At 34.8% G+C, this 21,458-nt stretch overlaps 1 protein-coding gene across 1 annotated transcript in view; it reads left to right on the forward strand.

Annotated features, from left to right (window-relative positions):
• Positions 1-21,458, forward strand: part of MYOM2 (myomesin 2) — a 66,035-nt gene that overhangs the window by 43,472 nt on the left and 1,105 nt on the right. Inside the window, exons 23-35 of the mRNA XM_042820900.1 lie at positions 54-98; positions 502-638; positions 5,077-5,221; positions 5,334-5,393; positions 6,804-6,871; positions 11,521-11,634; positions 12,902-12,989; positions 14,068-14,106; positions 14,770-14,875; positions 17,440-17,603; positions 17,900-17,936; positions 18,054-18,076; positions 18,938-18,993. Coding sequence (XP_042676834.1) covers positions 54-98; positions 502-638; positions 5,077-5,221; positions 5,334-5,393; positions 6,804-6,871; positions 11,521-11,634; positions 12,902-12,989; positions 14,068-14,106; positions 14,770-14,875; positions 17,440-17,603; positions 17,900-17,936; positions 18,054-18,076; positions 18,938-18,993 — 1,082 coding nt within the window. The remainder of the gene's footprint in view (positions 1-53; positions 99-501; positions 639-5,076; positions 5,222-5,333; positions 5,394-6,803; positions 6,872-11,520; positions 11,635-12,901; positions 12,990-14,067; positions 14,107-14,769; positions 14,876-17,439; positions 17,604-17,899; positions 17,937-18,053; positions 18,077-18,937; positions 18,994-21,458) is intronic.

Consider the following 21,458-nt stretch of genomic DNA (forward strand, 5'->3'; position numbering starts at 1 on the left):
TATTCTGGCCATGTTTTTCAGAATAAATTAAAATATGCTTTTCTGAATTTCAGAGTTTGAACGTTTGATGACAATAAGCAATGAAATAAAGAATCCAAGTAAGTTGAAGACCTGAATCTATTTTTTGCTTCTACAATAAATATAATTAAATACTAGTGAATGAAATTCTCAAAAGGATCTTCCTGATACAATGGCAGCTTCACTGATCAACTTGATAATAGAGTATAAGTTCTTTCTAGCCTATTCCTTAAATACTGTACAAACTGTAAATTGTAAACTCAGCTTTCTCTCTTTTTTGAAAAAGTAATTTAAAAATGAGTCAAAGACTGCATTAGATGTCTTTTCACTGCATGAAATTAATTCTATATTCAGTGTTCCATAAATAATGGGAAGATATTAACGCTTTACTACACTAGTCCCTTTTCTTAAAAGAATTCGCACATTGTTGACTTTTGATTTCTTTTTTTTTCTTTTTTCTTTTTTTTTTTTTCTTCCCTGCAGCAATACCTCTCAAATCAGAATTAGCTTATGAGGTCCTTGAAAAAGGAGAAGTCCGTTTCTGGATTCAAGCTGAAAGCTTATCACCAAATTCTACCTATAGATTTGTTATTAATGATAAAGAAGTTGAAAATGGAGATGTAAGTGCACATTGAGTACTACTATACATTTGTGAATCTGCTTAATGTAACTTTAGACATTAATAATGCATTTATATTAATAGTTTAAAGCCAATTTATTAATATCAATGTGATAATATTTGAAGAAAAAAAAAAGAGAGAAAAACGTAACCCTCAGAAGTCCATGCTCATTTTTCAGAGCCAGATGAGCAGCAGGAAAAGAATAGGAGAACATAGGCCCTTAATTAAACACATCTGATTAAAAGCAGAGCACAAATATTTTAGGAAAATTGCTGAAGACATAGAAAGCTGCTTCAAAGTACCATTTTTGACTGCAAACCGTCAAGAAACACTGCTCCCTGAGACTCTCTGAAGCCAACGCTGGCAGTTTTATATATAATGTGAGAGGCACTTGACCATGCAAGAATAGTCATAGACATAAAAGCTTTAGACAGTATCACTTTCATTTTCTTTAATTACTGTTATTATTTTTAATTTTGGCCTAGACGTTGAATTGTTACTGATTGGCTACATGGAGATGAAAGAGCAAACCACAAGCTTGTTAGCTCTAGGAAGTCCTTTCATGCTAAGGGACTCTAAAAAGATTGGGCTGTGAAGAAAGCAAGGTCATGTCCTTGTGGGCCTGTAATATGGTTCATCTACTGGCCATAATGTTCAGCACTGGAAATATCTTTTCCTGTAAGAAATACATGTACAGTACATCTAGTTGAAAAATTCAGTTTATTCTTGAGGTTACAAATCCTGTTTTTGGCCAGAGGAACTTATCAGCATTTTTATACCACTGAAAAACAAGAAGCATTTCCTTTAATGATAGACTTGCTTTCTAAGCAGAATGCTCCTCTGTATTTCTTACTTCAAGAAATAATAAACTCTAGCACTGAAAACCTGAATTTAGTGATGAGAATGCATTGAAATGGCAATATTATGTTTTGGCAGTCTCAGTGGATCAGAATAAGCTATTTTTAGATCACATATGTTTTGAAAGCATTGACATCAGAAGGAGAGTGTAGAAGTGGAGCTGCTTTATTTCACCTTTTTAATTAGTAACCCATAGGTGACATTTACTTTTGGAGATTGATGATATTTTTGCGGAAAGTCACATAAAAGCCCCGTATTTATGGTGCCCATAAAATCATTGAACTTCATCTTGCTGCATAATGGCAATAGTTAGAAGCCTAATTACACTTTAAAACCTGCCTGGAGACTGGGCTATAGTCACTGAACATGTTCAACAGACCGTTGTGCTGGTGAATTGTAGTCTGATTCTTGACACTGAATAAAATGATAATTTTTTTCCTTTAGGTCCTACCCAGAGAACAGTTTCTGTAAGATTTTGAAATAATGTGAAAATGGAACAGACTAGGTCTCAATTAATCAATCAACTATCGTTTAAATCTTTTAAAAACTTTTTCTTTACCCAAAGTGTGAAAATATTTTGGGGGGATGTGATAAAGGATCAGATTAAAATATTCACCTTGTTTTTTTTTTTTTTGTTCTGCTTCTGGAAAACCTCAATTTAACATTCTCCCTGGAAACTCATTAAATGAATGCGAGTGTTGTCCTTGACTTCTGTGGGCAAGAGAGTATAAGAGAGAGTTTGAATTTGCATTTCTTGAGAGGTTGCTGCTGTTATTAGCTCTCTTTTTTCAGCTGTCTCTACTGGCCAATAGAGTCCAGTCTTATATATCAGTACTTAAATAAGTAATTTTTCTACTTACTTTTCTTATTGTCTTATCTTTTCATATGATATCTTTTAATATATATTTGAAAATGCATGTCCAATTATAAAAGCCTTTACCCTTGTTATTTTAGGCAAATGGCATACCTCAGTCTCTTCCCTCTAATCATTAGTTATTCAAATTGATCTGTTGGCTACTGCTTTGTTTAATTCTGATATTTTTTTCTTCATTCCTCAGTTACCTAACAAAGATTTAAACTAGATTAGTCTATCTGTATTTCCATCAATGATAATACATTTTTAAAGAATGTTTCCTGGCACCATCCTGTTAAATATTTTACAAACAGTCCTAGCTCTAATTTTTGGTTATGCTACATCATAATTGTTTGGGAACAATTCGCTTTGCACAGAGCCCTAGATAAGAGAAATAAATCTCTCACGTTTACACATTCCCTTCCTTTCTAATTGATTACCATCTCTTCCTAACGCTTTTCATATTTTCAGGAGCCCATAATTACCTTATGAACTCTGCTCAGTTCCTTTCATTTCCAAATCTCAGTATTCCTTATTGAGAATTTTTTAGAAGAGAGCAGGCATCAGCACTGTTCAGTACAAACCTGGACCGAGGTCATCTAGTCCTACTTTCTTAATCTATTTTAAGATTATTTTGTTATTTCATGATCACATTTGTTCTTTTCCTGATTTTTCTGTTTTAAGAATAAGGGGAGTGAAAAGACATGAATGGATTTATGCCGTATTTTTAGTGGCTGTATATTTTTTCTATTATATTGAAAAATGGCTTTCTATTTTATTTCCTTTACAGAATTTACAGAGTTTGTCTTGTTTTCATTTCAGTCCTCTATGTACTTTTGACTCACCCTTTTTCAGGTGTTCTGTAATACCTTACCGTTTATAATTACTATTTATTAGATTTTCTTTTTTTTTTTTTAAGTTACAAACTTGACACCATTTTACAAGTTGAAATTAATATATTGATATAATTGAAATTGATATAATTTTTTTTTGTGCGACTGGTATGTTTGAATAAATAATAATAATAAATAATTATAAATAAGTAATAAATGGTAGCCATCTTGCTCTGCCTAAGCTATACATACGTATCTTCAGTAGCTGCAACAGTGGCAGATTCTCTCAGCCTTACCACTGTTCTTCAGATGACTGCTTTGACAGGTTGTTCCCAGTTGGTAATTTAGTGTACCAAGCAAGCAGTAAGTGAGTGGGCATACTTTGCAACATCGCATTAAGTCCTGCATCTGTTCAGGAGGCATTCCTTAAAGCTGAAGACATCTGTGGAGTCAATCTTTCTTATTCTAGATCAGTATTTGAAGTTTCTTCCACTTAAGGAATTGTTCCCAGATAGGATAACAAGTGGTATTTCGATTAGATTTCATTTTCTTCCTTCTTCCTTCCCATTTATTAAACTTTGCCTGCTTCTGGCCTTTAACTATTTCTGGTTTTGGATTCCAAGAAGAAGGTTAATCAAAATATTCATAAGGTCTCTTGTCTCTTACAGCAGCTACAGAGCGTATAGTAATTTATTGCACAGAACTCTGAGTGTGTGATACTCTTCTGTCCCCTCATGAATCGAAGAGTTAGTGTGTAGTATCCTTGACCACATTTGTCACCCCAAAATATTCACCAAATAAATTCTGTGAATTATTGTTGTTTTCCTTTTGGAATTTTGTAATTGAGATTCAAGCAGTATCACTGTTAGTAGTATGCACAGTCCTCATATTTATTACTCACTGAGTGAAAGAGGATATTACTTAGGAAATCATGTTTATATCTAAAATATTACCTGTAAATTCAATAAACATTTTTCGATTATTGTCAAGTTTTGCTTGTAGTTTGTAGTTTCTGTTTTCTTCAAGATTCCTGCTAAGAAATCTTTCTAGAATGTTATCTTTCTAGAATGTTTAATAGAAAGCACCCATTAAAAAGACATTAACAGTGAAATCATTTTAATCATTTAAAATTTAAGTTGTTATTTGGTATTTTCAGTGTTCTCCAATGACTATAGGGGGTAGCTAGATGTTTTGACAGAAATCTAATTCTCCTTTGCTGAACTTTGCTGATCATTTTAGTTCCTGGCAGTTCAGTTACATCTGAACAAGGAAAACACAAGTTACAAGTTCTCAGTCATGGTCTTAGTCTTTGGGCTTCTCTGGAAAGAATTCATAGCATAAGATGAGCAAATTATTATACTCTCCCTAAATGTATATTTTTAAGTAAGAAAAGATCCAGTATAAAGCTGCCACATATACCTCAGAAAGTGCTTAGTGGTTATAATGGCCTGAATTTGTTCTGAAGATTCATTTACAGGGTACATGAAGTTCTGCATCTGTACCTATAAATAAAATATTCCAGCTACCTGTGGAATTTGCTAGGAATATTGCTTCAAACTAGGAAAACCCTTTGTTGAACTGGAAGCTGTAATGTAGCTGGCTGTGGAGGCATATCTCTAAACATTTATAGTGCAATAAACTATTATTTTTAAATGTAAAACATCCATATTATTATGATTTGAGGGTTCCAAATGCAGCAGCACACAGAGGTTTCCACCATCACTGGGACCTTGTTCGACAACAGTGAACTCAATCATGATCCTGTTCTCATAGTACACAATTAAAAGGAAATAAAAATAATGAAGTGTGAAAGTGGAGTTACCAAACACGTCTTGTTTGGTAGGAAATCATAAGTACTTAACAATACAGTAAAGTTATTACTTGTTTATTTCAGAGGCACAAGATAAGTTGTGACCTTTCAAATGGCATTATAGAAATGGTGATGGACAAATTCACAATTGACAATGAAGGTACCTACACAGTACAGATTCAAGATGGAAAGGCCAAAAATCAGTCTTCATTAGTTCTCATTGGAGATGGTAAGTTCAGTGAAAAATTAAAACTTTGACTCATGTGAAGAAATAAACTTCAATTGTTCCTTGAGTACCTTTATGACTAACTGATTATTCATTCACCTCTTCTAAAATTCAGCATTTAAGACGGTATTGGCTGAGTCTGAGCTCCAGAGAAAGGAATTCCTCAGGAAGCAAGGTAAGAGAGTAGATCGGTGACTTTAGGCCCATTTTGCACCTAATGATGCATTCCTGGTGAATAACAGGTGCTTTTAACTTTCATACAACATCATTAGAAGATGAGTATGCTGCACAGTTGGAGAGGATATTGAACTCTTGCTGGATATAGATCTTATTTTCCAACATTGTCATTTAAAACTTGCAAATTGTGACATTATTTTCATTAAGTAGTGGAAATCTGTATAAGAGGTTATATTTGCTGAATATTCATAAGAAGAGTGTTTATTGTAGGCTCTGAAAAAGCAAAACACTTCAGCATGTTTTGATATAAGCACACAAGTTGTCACTTCATTATAATTGACAGAAGAGCTGCCAGCACAGAGTCAGACAAGGAAGATTAAAAGCCTAATCCTGTGGATTCTATCCAGGCAAATTTCAGGAACCAAATGTATGTGTATTTGTTATATAGTTGTTAGATGTTTACAGTTTGTTAGGTACGTTTTGTAATTTTTTTTGAGCTATAAGTAAGAATTACTACTAGATAGCTAATTCAGAATTCTATCACTGTGAAATGCTGAAGGAATTGAGTTTGAGCTCTAGTTTGTAATTTTTACTTGGCAATAACATGACTTTTAGAATGGATGTAATGACAATAATTACAAATAATTTATTCTATACAGCTTAGGTAAAGTTCTCTGAGTAAGTACTGTAATTGTTATATTCTATCTTAAAAAAATTAATTATTCTGTTTACTGCATAAACTCACATGAGTTTCAGTTCTCAATGATCTAAGCAAAAGTCTAGAAATTTGCCATATTTCAGATGTGAGTATAGCAATTACAGGCTCTGATCCTACAGAAAGGAAAACATATTCATGAATTTACTGATATGAGTAACCACAACTTCAAAAGGACTAAACATATCAATAAATTTTCTTAGGGCATATATATTTGGATTTGGAACAACAATGGGGAACAGGAATGTTTTCAGACTTCAAATAATTTAGACAAAAATTGTCTGGCATGGTATTTTGGCTTCAAATACTCAATTGGTTGAGTGTCAGAGTATCAGACTTGCATTTGTCCGTTATCAAGTTCCACCTGATTCAATGAAGCATCTTAATTGCAACTATTTTGTTTCTTTCCCATGCTTACTTGGAAATTGAGCATGAACATATTTAGCAAGCTTGTTTGTGTCACTCACCTTTTTACATTTACTCAGGATTAAATTGGTACGTTAGACACATGGGCTAATACAGTGAATACTTATTGCAGGACTTTTCCCTTTGTGCATTCAGGAGTGCCCTGAATCATTCTGATATAGGGATGCTAGAATGTAATTATTATTATTTTTGGTTCTTTTACTAGAACTGTCAGATATCCTTTCCTTCCTTCTACAACATAAGATTTAAGACTATTTTGTTTCTTAGGTCCCCACTTCTCAAAGTTTCTATATTGGGAAGTTACAGAAGAATGTGAAGTTCTGCTTGTTTGTAAGGTGAGGAAATACTCTTGAAATATTTTTTAGAATGTGTTGCTTAATAGTTGAGGAGAAAAATGCAATGAAAGATTTTGATGTTTTTGAAATTAAATCTTCTTAGACACGTTTAAAACTACACTTTCTGACATTTCCAGCAGTAAAATGAGTCAAAATCTACTCTCTTCCAGTTGGCCTTCTGGGCTGCAAGCGCACACTGCTGGATCATGTTGAGTCTTTCTTTTCCCCCAGATCTTTCTCCTCAGGGCTGCTCTCAAGTCATTCTCCACCCAGTCTGTATTTGTGAATGGATAATCCAATCTTATAATAACTGTGAGCCATAAAATTATTTAAGTGCAATAACCAGCCTTAACAGGTTCTTCCTCTTTCCACAAAAGTAGTCTCAGTTCAAACTCTTTCCTCACTGTTTTCTGATTTGGATGTTCTTCTACTAATATATACATATATAATTTAATCAAATGTAGCCAAACATGTAACAAAAGTTTTAGAATCAGTATTATAAAACAGGATTTTTATTATATTTGGCTAACGACATTTGATTCTTTTGAAAGCTGGTGTGCACAGAATTTAGAATAACTTCTGCTGTTAAGGTCTTATATGCCATTCTAAATTGATGTGTTTACACTTTTGTTGCTCTTCTCTAGAAAGACTAATTAGAGGCCTCAATTAAGACCTCAATTAAGGTCTCAAACTAAGTTAATTAAATTCAGTAAGCGTCAAACTGTTCTTCACTGTCTTTTCCTGTAGCACATATTCTATTGTATTAATTTTCTCCATTTCTTTTGAATAAATTTTTGACTTTTAATTAGACCAACTTGAATCACTCACTATGAGTAATTCATATGCATCTTTTTATTTCTTCTCTCTGCTCACTAATTAGGAGGACTTTAACCTCAACTTATTCCCAGCAGAACTGACCTGGGTGGTGAAACTGCCACTTGGTGAGCCCCGATTTTACCACCATAGCTCATTAGCTAATGTGGTACCTTTGCTGATACTGAAATACATAGCTGCAGCACTTCATAATCTCAACATGCATCAGGCATGAACTCTGCTTATCCCTTTGTTCACATGTGGAATTGTATTTTTGAAACAATTATACTATTGTTAGCTCTCTACAAATTAATCTGAAATTATCCTTCATTTTTTGCCTGTAGAGCCTGTTTATTCCACTGTGAAAGGCCGATATGCTTTTCATTGGTGTGTCTTTTCTTCATAGGGTCAGAAAATTTTATTTAAATGCAATCTAGGATGTGGGCTGCCTGCAAACTCATCATTTTAACTATGCTGTTAACCTTGTAATATTTATTACTGTTAGTGTGTGACTGGACATTAGGTTCAGGCCATTGTTGATTGTGACTCCAATTAATTTTTATACATAGGAGGAAGCTGAACAATTAAGTCTGTATTTATCTCACATGAGGTACCAGATGTTTAAAGTAGAAGAAGTGTGGCTGCCTCAACCTGTATGTGCAGTAATGAAATGCTCAAGGAGCAATCTCTGCCTCTTCAGACCATATCCTTCAGGGTGGCTTATATTCACACTGCTCAGTTGGCTCCCTGTAGAGAAGACTGAGCACACACAGGCTGCTTAGCACTTGGCACAGGTCTCTTCTAGATTCTGCCTTCTGCCTGTGTGCAAAATAGTTTGCACGGGTGTTTTCACCTCTTGAAAGAGCCTGGGATAATGTGAAGGGATAACGTGATCTGCAAGAGAGGGCTTTTGGCCAGGATGTTATCAAAGTCTGTGGCATGAAATGGGGTCTTTGGGAACTGGATGCTTGTTTAGGGCAGAGAACTGATAGTATGATCCAGGTTCATAACAGTAATAATAAACAAATATGGATTGTGTTATATAATAACACATCTAAAGAAGTATACATTACCTCTGGTACCACTTCCTTTTTGTGAGATTGGACCTGATTGAACTTTTACTTAAAATTTAATTCTAATTATCTTATTATTGGTATTGTAGACTCTGAATGACAGAAAGATATATTTATCCATCTGAATGACAATTTGATGTATTTTCTCTTTATTGTGTGCTTATTTTTCTATACATGCCAGTGTCTACTGTCATTTTTCTTCAAGAAATTCTAAATTTCAGAATGTTTGGAAGCTACCTACTCTTGCATATCTTTGACTATTATTTATACTGCATCTATTGAAAGCAAGACTTTTGGTGTCTGACTAAACAGTAAAAAAAAGATAACTTTTCTTAGTCAATGACAACATCAAATAACTTCAGCGCTGCAAACTGCTTGTGTCTGAATCTCTGTGTATTTATTGTCAGATTGAGTGCTAACAGTCTTTGATGAAAAACTGTTGAAAAGTGTTAAAGGTTTCTTCCTTCAGGCTTTGTTCAAATAAAATTGCCACATATGTCATATGGCTACCGGAATAGCCACCTTATAGTTACTGGTAAATGTAAAATGCTTCTCATTTTTTTCAGGCAAGACGTTGCTCTGGGCCAGATTGTGAGCCCATACACTGTCAGATGCATACAGCAACCACACTGATTATTAAACAGCAGGATACGTGATTATAGTGAGCAAATTTTGAAGACCTACCAGAAAGTAGATCTTTTTTGTGAGAGCGAAAAAAAAGAGCTTTTGGGAGAGAGCAAAAAAAACCTCCTTGTATCTGGTCTATATCTGGTGATCTCTATAGTGAGTTTTTGTAGAGCTCTTTATCAAGAGTAAGATTCCTCTAATGTAAAAGGTTCAAAAATTGGTGTATGTATTTTCCTCTAAGCAAGCCACTTGATATATGTATGTATATAGAAAAGAATTAACTTCTAGGCTGCCCAGTATCCATTTGTTTAGTTATTTTTCAAGATATTCTTAAGTGACTTCCTGGGGACTAAGAAATATCTTGCCAGCTATGTCCATCTACCAAAACCTTGTTAACTCTTCCCATGACCTGGAAGTCTTGGATGGGGAGAAGAATAAACCATCTCATGATTCAGGTGGAAACTGTTAGAGGCTTGTTACACCACCTGGACTGCCACAAATCCATACAGCCAGATGGGATCTACCTGAGAGTGCTGAGGGGACTGGTAGAGGTGATAGTCAAGCCACTTTCTGTCATCTGTCAGTGTTCCTGGTCAACCAGATGACTCAGAGGACTGGAGGCTTGCCAGTGTGATTCCCATCTACAAGAAGGGTGATAAAGAGGATTTGGGAAACTACAGGCCTGTCAGCATGACCGGTGTGCCAGGGAAAAGTTATGGAGCAGATCGTCTTGAGGGAGATCACACAGTGTGTGCAGGACAACCAAGGGATCAGGCCCAGCCAGCATGGGGTCATGAAAAGCAGGTCCTGCTTGAAGAACCTGATCTCCTTCAATGATCGAATGACCCAGCTGGTGGATGAGGGAAAGGCTGTTGACATAGTCTACCAAGACTATAGCAAAACCTTCAACACTGTTTCCCATAGTATTCTCACAGTATTATTGTCCTGTACAACTACCTGAAGGGAGTTTGTTGTGAGGTAGGGGTTGGTCTCTTCTCCCATGTAACTAGCAACAGGACTAGAGAGAATGGCCTCAAGTTGTGCCAGGGGATATTCATGCTGGACATTGAGAAATACTTCCTCTCTGAGAGATGATCTTGTAGGTCTTTTCCAACCTTGCTGATTCTAGGATTCTATGATTCTGTGACTGGGGATTCAGGCTAGGCACACAAATACCATTGCATTTATGTGGTTTTTGGAATGAAAAGAGTATAGAAACATTAAATAAACTCTAGTACTTCTGAAAAGGAGAAAAGTAAAATATATTGCCAAGGTTTCTAGTCACAGCTGAGCTTTTGGCTTCTTTGAATTAGTACTTCTATGCCATTCATCCAGCAATATTTTAAGTGTTTCTAATGCACAATTTATATTTCCAAATTATAACAGTAGATGAGGTATACCTGTACTCTATTTATGTATTGCTCAGATCAGCTGCTACTATTACAGCAAAATTTTGGCTTTCAAGAACCTTTTCTGCATTTACAGCACTTTGTTAAATTCTTTTGTATCAAGAGACAGTCCTGATTTGTAGGATTCCTCAAGTCTTTGTATCCCGCATAGGACACGTTGTGGAAAAAAGGATTTTTAGTGCAGCTTACAATTTTGAAGTCTCAAATGCTTATGGAATAGTAATTTCAATGGCTCTTTGTGGTGCTGCCCTGAAAGGCGTTGCTTATGTAGCCAGGATAATTGTACAAATTGACTGAATATTCTCCCAGGTAGAGTCTAGATTCTGTGTTACAGGTCTCTGGAGACATGTGGCAAATGCAGAGGTCAGAGGAAATTTCAGCAGCTCTAATTTCTAATTTTTTTACAGATAGCTCTAGACAAACTGCAACCAGATGACAAGTCTCTTCCTTAAGGGAACAGACTGACAGAATTGTCTTTAAGGGTTTGACAGTGCTCTGAAGGCCTAAACTGCCTACTTCCAACCAGTTCTGTGCTGCAAATAAATGTTGTAGGAATAACATTCTGCTGAACAGGACTTGGTTTGGATTTATTTTTTTTACTTAACTTGATTTGACATGTGTTATAAAAAATTGGCTTCTTATGCTGCAAGTACTTTTGTGACCATGTATAGTACAGTATCTTTCATCAGGATATAGCCATGACTATGTGCCTTTTTCTGTTGTGCAGGTTGCAAACACAAAGAAGGAGACTGTTTTCAAGTGGTATAGGAATGGTTCTGGGATTGACGTTGATGAGGTGCCTGATCTGCAGAGGGGAGAATGTCACCTCACTATTCCCAAGGTACAGTATCACCTACTGATCAGAAATGACAGCTTCTGCTTGACATGCTATAGATTTGCCAGGCAGATCACTCCTCCAGCTATTATGATTTTTTTGAAAAATTTTAAGAAAAGGCATATTTTGTACCCTTCAATTAGATAGTGAGTAGTTACTGCTAGTAAAAGAGTATACATTTTTGTTACAGATTCAGACATGTCTTGCTTAAGTTACTTAAAAATCCTTTGGTGAACTTTTTTTTTTTTCTTTTTCCTTTTTTTTCCTTATTCCTTAATTTTTTAGTTTGTTCCAGCACTTTACAGTTGTCTTCGTTTTATTTCCTAAGGTATAAGGCTTTTTAAGATTTATCTTCTTGCGAGGAAAATAAGCTGCTGAAGTATCCCCTGGATCAAGTCTTTGAGTTTTCAGCATAATGTGCATTCAGTTTAATTTTTTATTTAATGTTTTTTTTTTTAATTGTCTTCATGCTTTTATAATTTATTCCCTTCATTTCACTTGCAATAGGATACTGGCTTTCCAGTGGCTTTATTTTTCCTGTGTAGACTTTTTGGAGAGAGGGTGGTTTCAGCTTGTCTTGAATTGCTGTCTTTAATTGTCATTTAACTATATAATACTTTTCCTATTGTCACTTTCTTGTGGGCTTGTATAAATGTAAGATTCAGTTAATCAGCCTCCAACCTGAATATAAGTAAGTATATATTTTCCTTTAAGTTTTTAAATAAATTAAAATAAATTGCACTGTTGTAGTAGCATGTAATTTAACTATAGCTGCTGCTTGAAGAAATTCACTTAGTTGATTCTTGAGAAGTTAAAAGGAATAGATGCATTGTCTTGCTCTGCACATAATGACTCCAAAAAAGACAATAGATTTGAGTGAATAAAAATGGCATTTCTGAAGTTTATGTTAGTTGCAGTTACCCTCTTTCGCATCTTATTAAGCTACTTCTAGTTTCTGCTGATAAGGATCAATCCTGTTTGTCTTTATGGAACAAGAGGAAGAAGGAAAGAAAACCCACATTTATTAAGGCATTTGACTGGAACTTGAATTATGGTTTAGGCTTAGGAACCTAGATATAGCTGCTTAAAAAAAAAAAACACATGTACAAGCCATTTATATTTTTATATTTTCCCATCTTATCTCTGGCAAGATTATTCAACAGTAAGTCGATTGCAGTACAGTGTCTGTTGTTTGATTTAGAAAAGCGTGAAGAGGTTAAGCAAATATATTCATATCAAGTCGGTCAGTAAACATCTTGCGCTTTTCTTGTAGCTGTCTCGCAAGGATGAAGGAGTTTATAAGGCAACACTGTCAGATGATAGAGGTCATGATGTCTCTACTCTTGAATTATCAGGAAAAGGTAATATTCAGTTCACTGTATCAAAGTAATGATCTCTACATTCTCTCAAGAGATGTTCAAAAGCTACCTTTGCAAATTGCAAGCTAGCAAGTGTGTTTGGGGTTCTTCGTATTTCAGTGCCTTCCTTATGGCACTGAGGCCTCAACTGCAGATGGCAAGTTTAGAGGGGGGGACACTTTGCTTATAATGATTACTTTCTAGCACCCTCACAGGCAAGAAGTGAAGTAAATTTTAATCAAGCAGGCACCATATTTTATATGGGATCTTTTGTAAAGAGCTCTTTGTCAAGTTCAGTAAGTTTTAATGTCTACTAAAGACGTAGCATCAAGTCTTTCAAATATATTGAAGTGGGAGTCTCAGGGGGGACTGACTGTTATTCTAACTGTAAAGTCATAAAGCTATAATTCAGAAACTGTGAAAAAGCAGACCGAGTTGTAGAGAAAAACATGTTCACGCTCTTAAATGAATTACCGCCGTTCAGCAGAGTAGGATTTTCAAGTAAAGTTTATGCTGACCACTGGAATGAACAGAAGATACTGTGGTTCTCCATCTTACAAGAAAGTACTCCAGTTTTCTATTACTTTGTATAATGTTCTCCCCATCCAGCATCCCATCAGTACTGTGATTTTTTAAAAGTTTGTTATGATACCTGAATTATTCTATTTGCTCTCAAGAAGTTTATATTTGCCAAATTCTCTGCTACCAGCAGCAGATGGGTATGGTTTTCTCCAAGAATTTGGTAATTTTTTATTTCCCTTGCACTCTCCTCTGAATGTGAACTGTCAAATTAATGACCTTTTATTGTTTCTGGCATGAAGGATACGAAGCCAAAGATTTGCCAGCACATGGCAGACACTGCATGCAGTGGGTACATTCATTGGCACAGCACAGAATTCATATATTGTACACAGGTAGTCTCCAATTTGTCTTGTACACCTGTTACAATTTTAATGGTTTTCTTTGCCTGAGGATATGAAGATTTCCCATATCACTTTAATTAAACTAAGCATTACAAAGCTATATTTTGATTAAATTTTGATGCTACATTTTCTTTCTTTCTTTTTTTTTTTCTCCACAGTGTATGATGATATAATTTTGGCACTAAGCAGAGTCAGTGGTAAGTAAATGCTGTCTTGGATTTTCATGTAGTTTTTTTATACTAAAGTCATCTGAGCCTAAGGCAGACAATTTTTATTGTAAGTGGGAAATCTATGGCAGTCATGATGCTTACATTTTTATGGGCATGTTATTAAGTTTTTGAATAGGCAGTTGACCTTGCTAATTGACACTATTAAGCGGGAACAAAGTATTATTCCACCTGGCTTGTTTGGTTTAGATACTGTGACAATGTTACAGCAATTATTTGTTTTATACTTCCCATTAGTAAATGAGCTTTATGATACAGATAGAACTAGATTCTGATCCTAATGCCAATAAGAAATTCAGAGCCATTCCAGTAAAAGAAGAGGAATTGCACTCAAATAAATTTTGCATGCTATTAAAATCATAGCGCCATTATTTTATGGCAATTATATGACTAGCTGATTACTTCACAAAGGATCTTGCTAGTCATAATATTTGTATATGATCATAAAACCATAAACTTCCACTAAAATTTCATCTGATAAAAATCAGCAGATCTCCTTTGAGAAGCATGAATCATTGTCTCTTTATGGTACTTGAGAACTTCAGATCTTGAACATTTTTTGGTTCTCCATTTGACGGTTTCCTGTTCATTTCATTATATGTCTTGATTTGCATATATTCCATTTCACCATAGGTAAGACTGCTTCTCCTCTGAAGATACTCTGCACAGAAGAAGGAATAAGGCTCCAGTGTTTCTTGAAGTACTACAATGAAGAAATGAAAGTCACTTGGTCTCACAGGTAGATGAGAATATATTTTCAAGTTCCTTCCTACATTGAAATTTATTTGAGAAAAATATAGTCTTGAACATTTGTTATTTTGTATTTGGTGTTTCCTGTAGTAACTGGAGCATGAGTGAATTTCTCTTAACAGCGTTTTATATTCTCAGTTCGCATAGGTAGTGGATACATTAAAAGAAATATTGACAGACTTGTCCAGTACCTAGAAGTAACAGTAGAAAAAAAGTACATGCAGTATTTCAGTCTCTTACTCGGTGCCGGATTTTTTGTCCTCCACTGTATTATCTACTTGGTTCAAAGACAGTTAAAAATTGGAGCACAGTTTTCTGTCCAATGTTGCTCTTTTCTATGAATAGATGAAATCCTCCTCCAGAAGTAGATGAATCGCATTCTCTCACCATTTAATAAAAGCTTGTACTAAGAAGGCAATTAACCACAACATTCAAACTTTTTCACACTAAATATTTTAATTCTATTCCTCTTCTTCAAAATGACAGAAGAGGAAGGGAAAGAAGTGCAAAATGTTTTAAGAATATCTGTCAGAGCTGAGAGTATAACTGGAATTCAGCTGTAAAATTTCAAATACTTTTTTTCACCCTCATGTTATTTTAATTTTAGACTTTGGTGGTACTTTTTATTCATCTGTGTATTTAGAGTTAGATGTGTGTCCAGGTGCTTTGGTATGTTAGGCCTCTATTATTTTGGAAACTGCATGGAGGATGTTGAAGGATTTTAAACCTCTTCAGGTATTTTCAATTTTCACATTCCTTGATGATCTCCAAAGATGACACACAGTGAAGTGTTCTGACCTGGACAGGAAGAGGATGGTGTGGCTGCACATTGTCTTATTCAGTTAGGAATGTGAGAAAAGTGTCAGTGATCATTAGGTTCACGGAGTGCAAACAGACTTCTATGAGGGTGCTCAGTTGAACTCATAACTCAAGCTTTGTATTCAGTAAGTTCTTCTCCTTCTTTCGGTAAATTTGATGTTTTCGTGATGAAAAGGAGAAGAAACTTTTTTTTTTTCCTTTATCTTTTACTCAATCAGCTTCAGTTTCAAAGACTTATTCCATTCCACCATATGCTTCAAAGAAACATAAAAACAGAGAATATTGAAATATCAGCATGCAAATTTATATTTGATAGCTGATATCCCCCACATACTGATGTTCCATGTTGTGTTATTAAACATATTTTTAACAAATAACATTTCAATCATTTCATAAATATTATGATTAGGAGCTGGAGTTATTATGAAGAGCTAAAACAAATACTAAAACCAACCAACCATAAATAACCAGCATCCTCTACACTCCCCCAAACTTGTTCCTTTTTCAAATGGAGTTCTATTACATTATTCCTGGACAAGAAGACTGAACATTTCCTGTTTTTTAGACAGCTGCCGACATATCATGAAACATAGTAAACAGATTTCCAGCTAGCTTTGAATTATCCATTATAATGAATAGCAGGAAATATAATAATATAAGACCTGAAACCAGAATGCATTATCCACTCATGGCACAGTAGGGAATACAGTATTTTGTAATAAATAGTTATTTCTATCCAGGTATGTATTTTAATATACTGAACTCAATGTAGTCCTCTTACAGACAGAGAAATAACAAAAATTCCTTTTTCTCATCAAACTGGCTATGAAGCCAAATCAACCATGTCTGTGCAAATAAATTAACTGATCAAAGAGAAGCTAATGTTGACTTTATCTGCTAAAAAAATCCAGTTAAGTATGCTTTGGGCAAAGGGAAGTAAAAAATCTTTTCTCTAGTTAATGAGAGAAAGCAAACTTCACAAGTCATTGAAAATAGCTTGGTTTCTGTACTCTTCCTAGACAGCTTCTTCTATTTCCACTCTTCAGGACAGATCACGGAGCAGAAGAACCACCAATCTAAATTAACATAGCATTTCTTATACTTGGGAAGTGATGTTTAGTCAATAGAATGCTACACTTTGTTGTTTTTTTTCAAAGTACATATTTACTAATTATCAGCAATTAGAAAATTTGCTTCTTGTCTTGATCTCAAAAACAAATGAGCAAGCAAAGGTGTATTTTGTCTTGATGTGAGAATAATACATTCTATGTAAGTCTTTCATTATTTTATTAATATTTTTTGGAAGTTAATGAAAGGTAAACATTTTCTTCCTCTTGTAAAAAAAAAAACAACAGTTTTTTCTTTCCTTCAGTGAACTATTTTAATTCATTCCACAGTTACTCTGTTATTCATTGCGCATGAAGAGTTTAGAACTCTGAAGTCATACAGCATATTCACATTCAGATGTATATGGACAGTTCAACACAAACACAAATGTCTTTGTGGGGAGAAAAAAAATGAGGAGAGAATGAAGGTGTAAACCATCAGAAGGAAAGCTCAAGCTAATGATTCCGAAGTATTTCATACTCACATTGGAAAGAAAAGTATTGCATTTACTAGTTGCAATTTATTTCTAATATGGAAACAGTACATTGTCTTACTTTTTATAGATGGTCTCCTATGGAGATTATATGTGAAAAGAATGTTTGAACACATTTCTATTCATTTTTCAAGGGAATCTAAGATTTCTTCTGGTGAAAAGATGAAGATTGGGGGTGGAGAGGATGTTGCCTGGCTGCAGATAACTGAACCCACTGAAAAGGATAAGGGGAACTACACCTTTGAAATCTTTGGTGACAAGGAATCCTTCAAACGCACACTTGATCTGTCTGGGCAAGGTATATTTTTAAGATCGTACTTATATGGTGACTTCTCACAGATTAAACAGAATTAATCAGGAATGAGAAGAGGAATGCAGTAAAAATAGACATTCTGTTGTCAAAATGATATGCAATTTAGTTGCATAACTGTTTTTACCAGTAGTGACACTGAATTCAGGGTTTGGTTTTCCCTTCTGCTACTGTTTAATGCTGTTGTTTTTAAAAAAGCTTTAGTAAAGACATGTATTTAAATACTTAGACCAAAATGCAAATGATGTTCACAGACAACAACTCTCTCAACTGTTTTCTTACAGCTTTTGATGATGCCGTTGCGGAATTCCAGCGACTCAAGTAAGTGCTACATTTTTTTTCATTTTAATGCTACAATAATCTAATCACAGGAAAATTATTTCATTAATAATTTATTAATAACATTACATATTTTTTTCCTCTCTTCAACAATTTTAGGGCAGCTGCTTTCGCTGAGAAGAGTAAGTTGATTTTATATTTTGTTTTACATGTTCTACATTCTAGTTTAGTGTTTTCTTTAAGACATCTATTGTGGTATGTTGCCATACCTGTCCAAGATCTGTAATGGCAGAAATCACATATTACTGCAGAATACTGCAATAATAATAGTAATTTGAGAGTTCATTTCTCTTTAATTCAAATGGAAACCCTCTGACTGCACATTTTACACATTTTGTAGTGATCCACTATGTCTTCCATGATCTGCAGAGTTTTTGTTAGGTGTTAGTATCTGAGTGTCACACAAGGAGGTGTTGACAGGAAAGCTAAGAATGAGACTGAATATTGGGATCTACATATTAAGTAGAAAATAACCTGCTAATGACTGTTGAATACATAACATGTTGAAAGAGAGATAGTATGGAAGCTTTTTACTACTGGAATTCTGGTACAAGATGCAATGTACCTTGAAAGATGCTTCTGCCCACAAAAAGGATGGCAGAACAGGTTTTCCTCTGATCTTAGATATCACTGCAATGCTGAAAGTACTTTGCTTTGCTCTTTTCCCAAAACTCAAGCTGTCAAGCTTGGTAGCAACTTCAAGGCTGTTGTGTCTATCAGCTTAGAACTCCATAGCACAACCTCTGCTAAAAACGTGAGGGAACCATAAAATATGTTAATAAGAAATAACACAAAATATTGTAAAAATTGTATTATTTCATATTTAATTGGCCAAAAATTCCAGTGTGTGTTTATTCTACGAGAAGTCCAAACAGAAATCATGACTAGTGTGACACCATGTTAGTAAAATAATTAAGAAATGAGTAACATTGAGCACTAAACCTCACTCTTTTTTTTTTTTTTTTTTTTTTTTAAACTCCTAGATCGTGGTAAAGTCATTGGTGGTTTGCCTGATGTAGTTACTATAATGGATGGGAAGGTAAGTTTTTATCAATGAATCACTCAGCTGAAATTTCACACTAATGAAATGTTTTCTTCAGTGGGGAGAGGGAAGTAATACAGATGATTTTGCAAGTTGAGAGAAAAAAGAAGTAGTCATTTAATTGTGCATAGGTTCCATAAGCTGGCTATGCAGTTAGGGGAAGCACAGCCTAATTCCTATCTCAGGCAGTCAAGGTCATCCTCGAGAGGTGCTGGTCTTTTGTCCTGATTACATGGAGACTGAATTAACTGCAGACTCAAATCTGTGTTGAGTCTCAGCTCTGCATACTGACCAGAGCAGTTCAAGGGGAGAAACTTCTCTTGCCCTCTACGAGAATCTAAAGAGGCGGGAGGAGACAGCCACTCTGTCACCCAATGTAACACAAGGGGAGGTACTTGGAAATGATTGTTCACACAGTATGAGAACTAAGGAGTGCGTAGTAAATAGTCACTGCAATGAAAAGGAAGTGTTTTTTCAAGAGGTTCATAATTTATTTGTGCCTTAATACCTTAGATCAAAATAGATTTGCATCCAAAAAAGGAAAAAAGTACTGTTATGAAGAGAAATCTAGCATGGCTGTTAAACACAGTCTTCTCAATATAGCTCATACTTATAATCAGTTTATAATCCACAAATTGTGGAAAGAAGGAATATGCACTGGAAGTAGGATCACAGTGTTTATTCTCATTTTGTACACTTCTTTATGCAGTTGTTTTTGACTTCTAAAAGATCTAGGACTTTACTCCAACATACTATAGCAAATCAGCTTGTGAGCCAGTGTGACTCTTACTATCTGCAGTTTCTTAAGATCGTGTTGAATGGGGAGTTTAAGTGTACTGTGTGATGTACATCTTGAGAAACTACAGCTGCATTACCCTGTGTGAAAACTGTCCTCTTGGCCAGAGAAAGGGTAACGCATAGCTCTTCCAGATTTTATTGTACACAGCCATTTCTAGATATCCAGATATAGTCTCTCCTTAGAAGTGCTGAATCAAGGAGGCCTTGTAGTGGATGCTGAAAGCTGCTCAGCTCTAGACCAAATCAAGACGATTTTATTCTTGGCCCATTCCTTCCTTTGTGGTGGCTTCCAGTTGTAATAGACTAAGGCACTTCATGGCATGAGAGCCAGTCTCTTGGGAAGTTAGGTATAATACACTTGATGACCAACATCTTAGTGTTTGTTAGGAAACAGCCAGGAGAAGTCAACCTGACTGCATGCACACAATAGCTGAAGTTTCCTCATAAAAAAATTATGCCCTAAAGCCTATGAACTTAAATTAAGAAAATACTACATAAAAAGTTTCCAGAAGTTAGAGGAGTTTGAAGAGGAGTAACCATATGAGGATTAAATAACTGAATATCCCAAGGGAATACCTCTGATTCCTAAAATCAGGGAAAACAAAACATACCAGGAAGAACTGAAATTTTTAATTTACCTGTAAATTATATATGAACAGGTACCATGCAGAATTCATGTAAGTACATATGAGATGTTGCTTTACAAAAACAAGAAAAAGAAAAGAGAGGTATCCTCATGCAATGGAATGGTATATCTATGCAAATATACGAATACAAAACAAAGCTTTACTAACTTTTGTTAAGAAGGTATAAATGATTTTAGGCCACATTTATAATTTAATAAATTAGAACAGGCCCAAATGATCTAAAATGACTGTGGAATATATCTGCTCTCTGGCAAGCTTTTAATATTAACATATTAAGACTTGATTAATTATTATGATTGAATTATTAATTGCTCTTAAATGAGGTCATTTTTGAGGGTAATAGCCATGAAATGTTGCTCAAGTTACAGAAAGGACAATGAGATTTAAACTTGCAATTTGCTATCAGAATTAGTTTGATTTCCCAACATTTTATTTTCATGTTTAAATTACTCCTTTAAATATTTTATAGAAACATTAGTTCCTATAGGTCATTAGCTAACTTTACATCCTACATGATATCACTTATCACTACATGATATCATGCTTGCACACTTAGGTAGCCATCAGGTTGTACCCAGAGCACATAAATCTTCCTTCAACAGTCCCCTCTGATTTTGGAGGAACACCATATGCAGAACTGCTTCTATTTGTGTATGCATAGCACTTCCAATCACTTAAAATTTGTCAGGTTTTTTTTTTTTCTCACTGTGTAGTATCATATCTATTTATTCATCAGAATTCAAGAAAAAATAGTGCAAAAAACATGCACATGTGCACAAGGATGGATTTTCTCTGCTTCCTCTTGGTCAGGAATCTGTGAATCTTAAAGACTAATTGTGAGGGGATGGTCATTCTGGTACAAGTTATTTAATTATTTTTTTAACACAGTGATAAAATTTTCATACTGAGATAAGTTACATAGGCAAGAATTTTGTGGAAATGGAATTCAGTAAAAGATGGACAAAGTAGGCAGTAATCAGTGCAACTTCAGAAATGATTACTTAATGTATTCTGTCA

The sequence above is a fragment of the Centrocercus urophasianus genome, unplaced genomic scaffold (assembly GCF_019232065.1).
Source record: "Centrocercus urophasianus isolate 14NV4802_14NV808 unplaced genomic scaffold, USGS_Curo_1.0 seq_10, whole genome shotgun sequence".
Taxonomy (NCBI): Eukaryota; Metazoa; Chordata; class Aves; order Galliformes; family Phasianidae; genus Centrocercus; species Centrocercus urophasianus.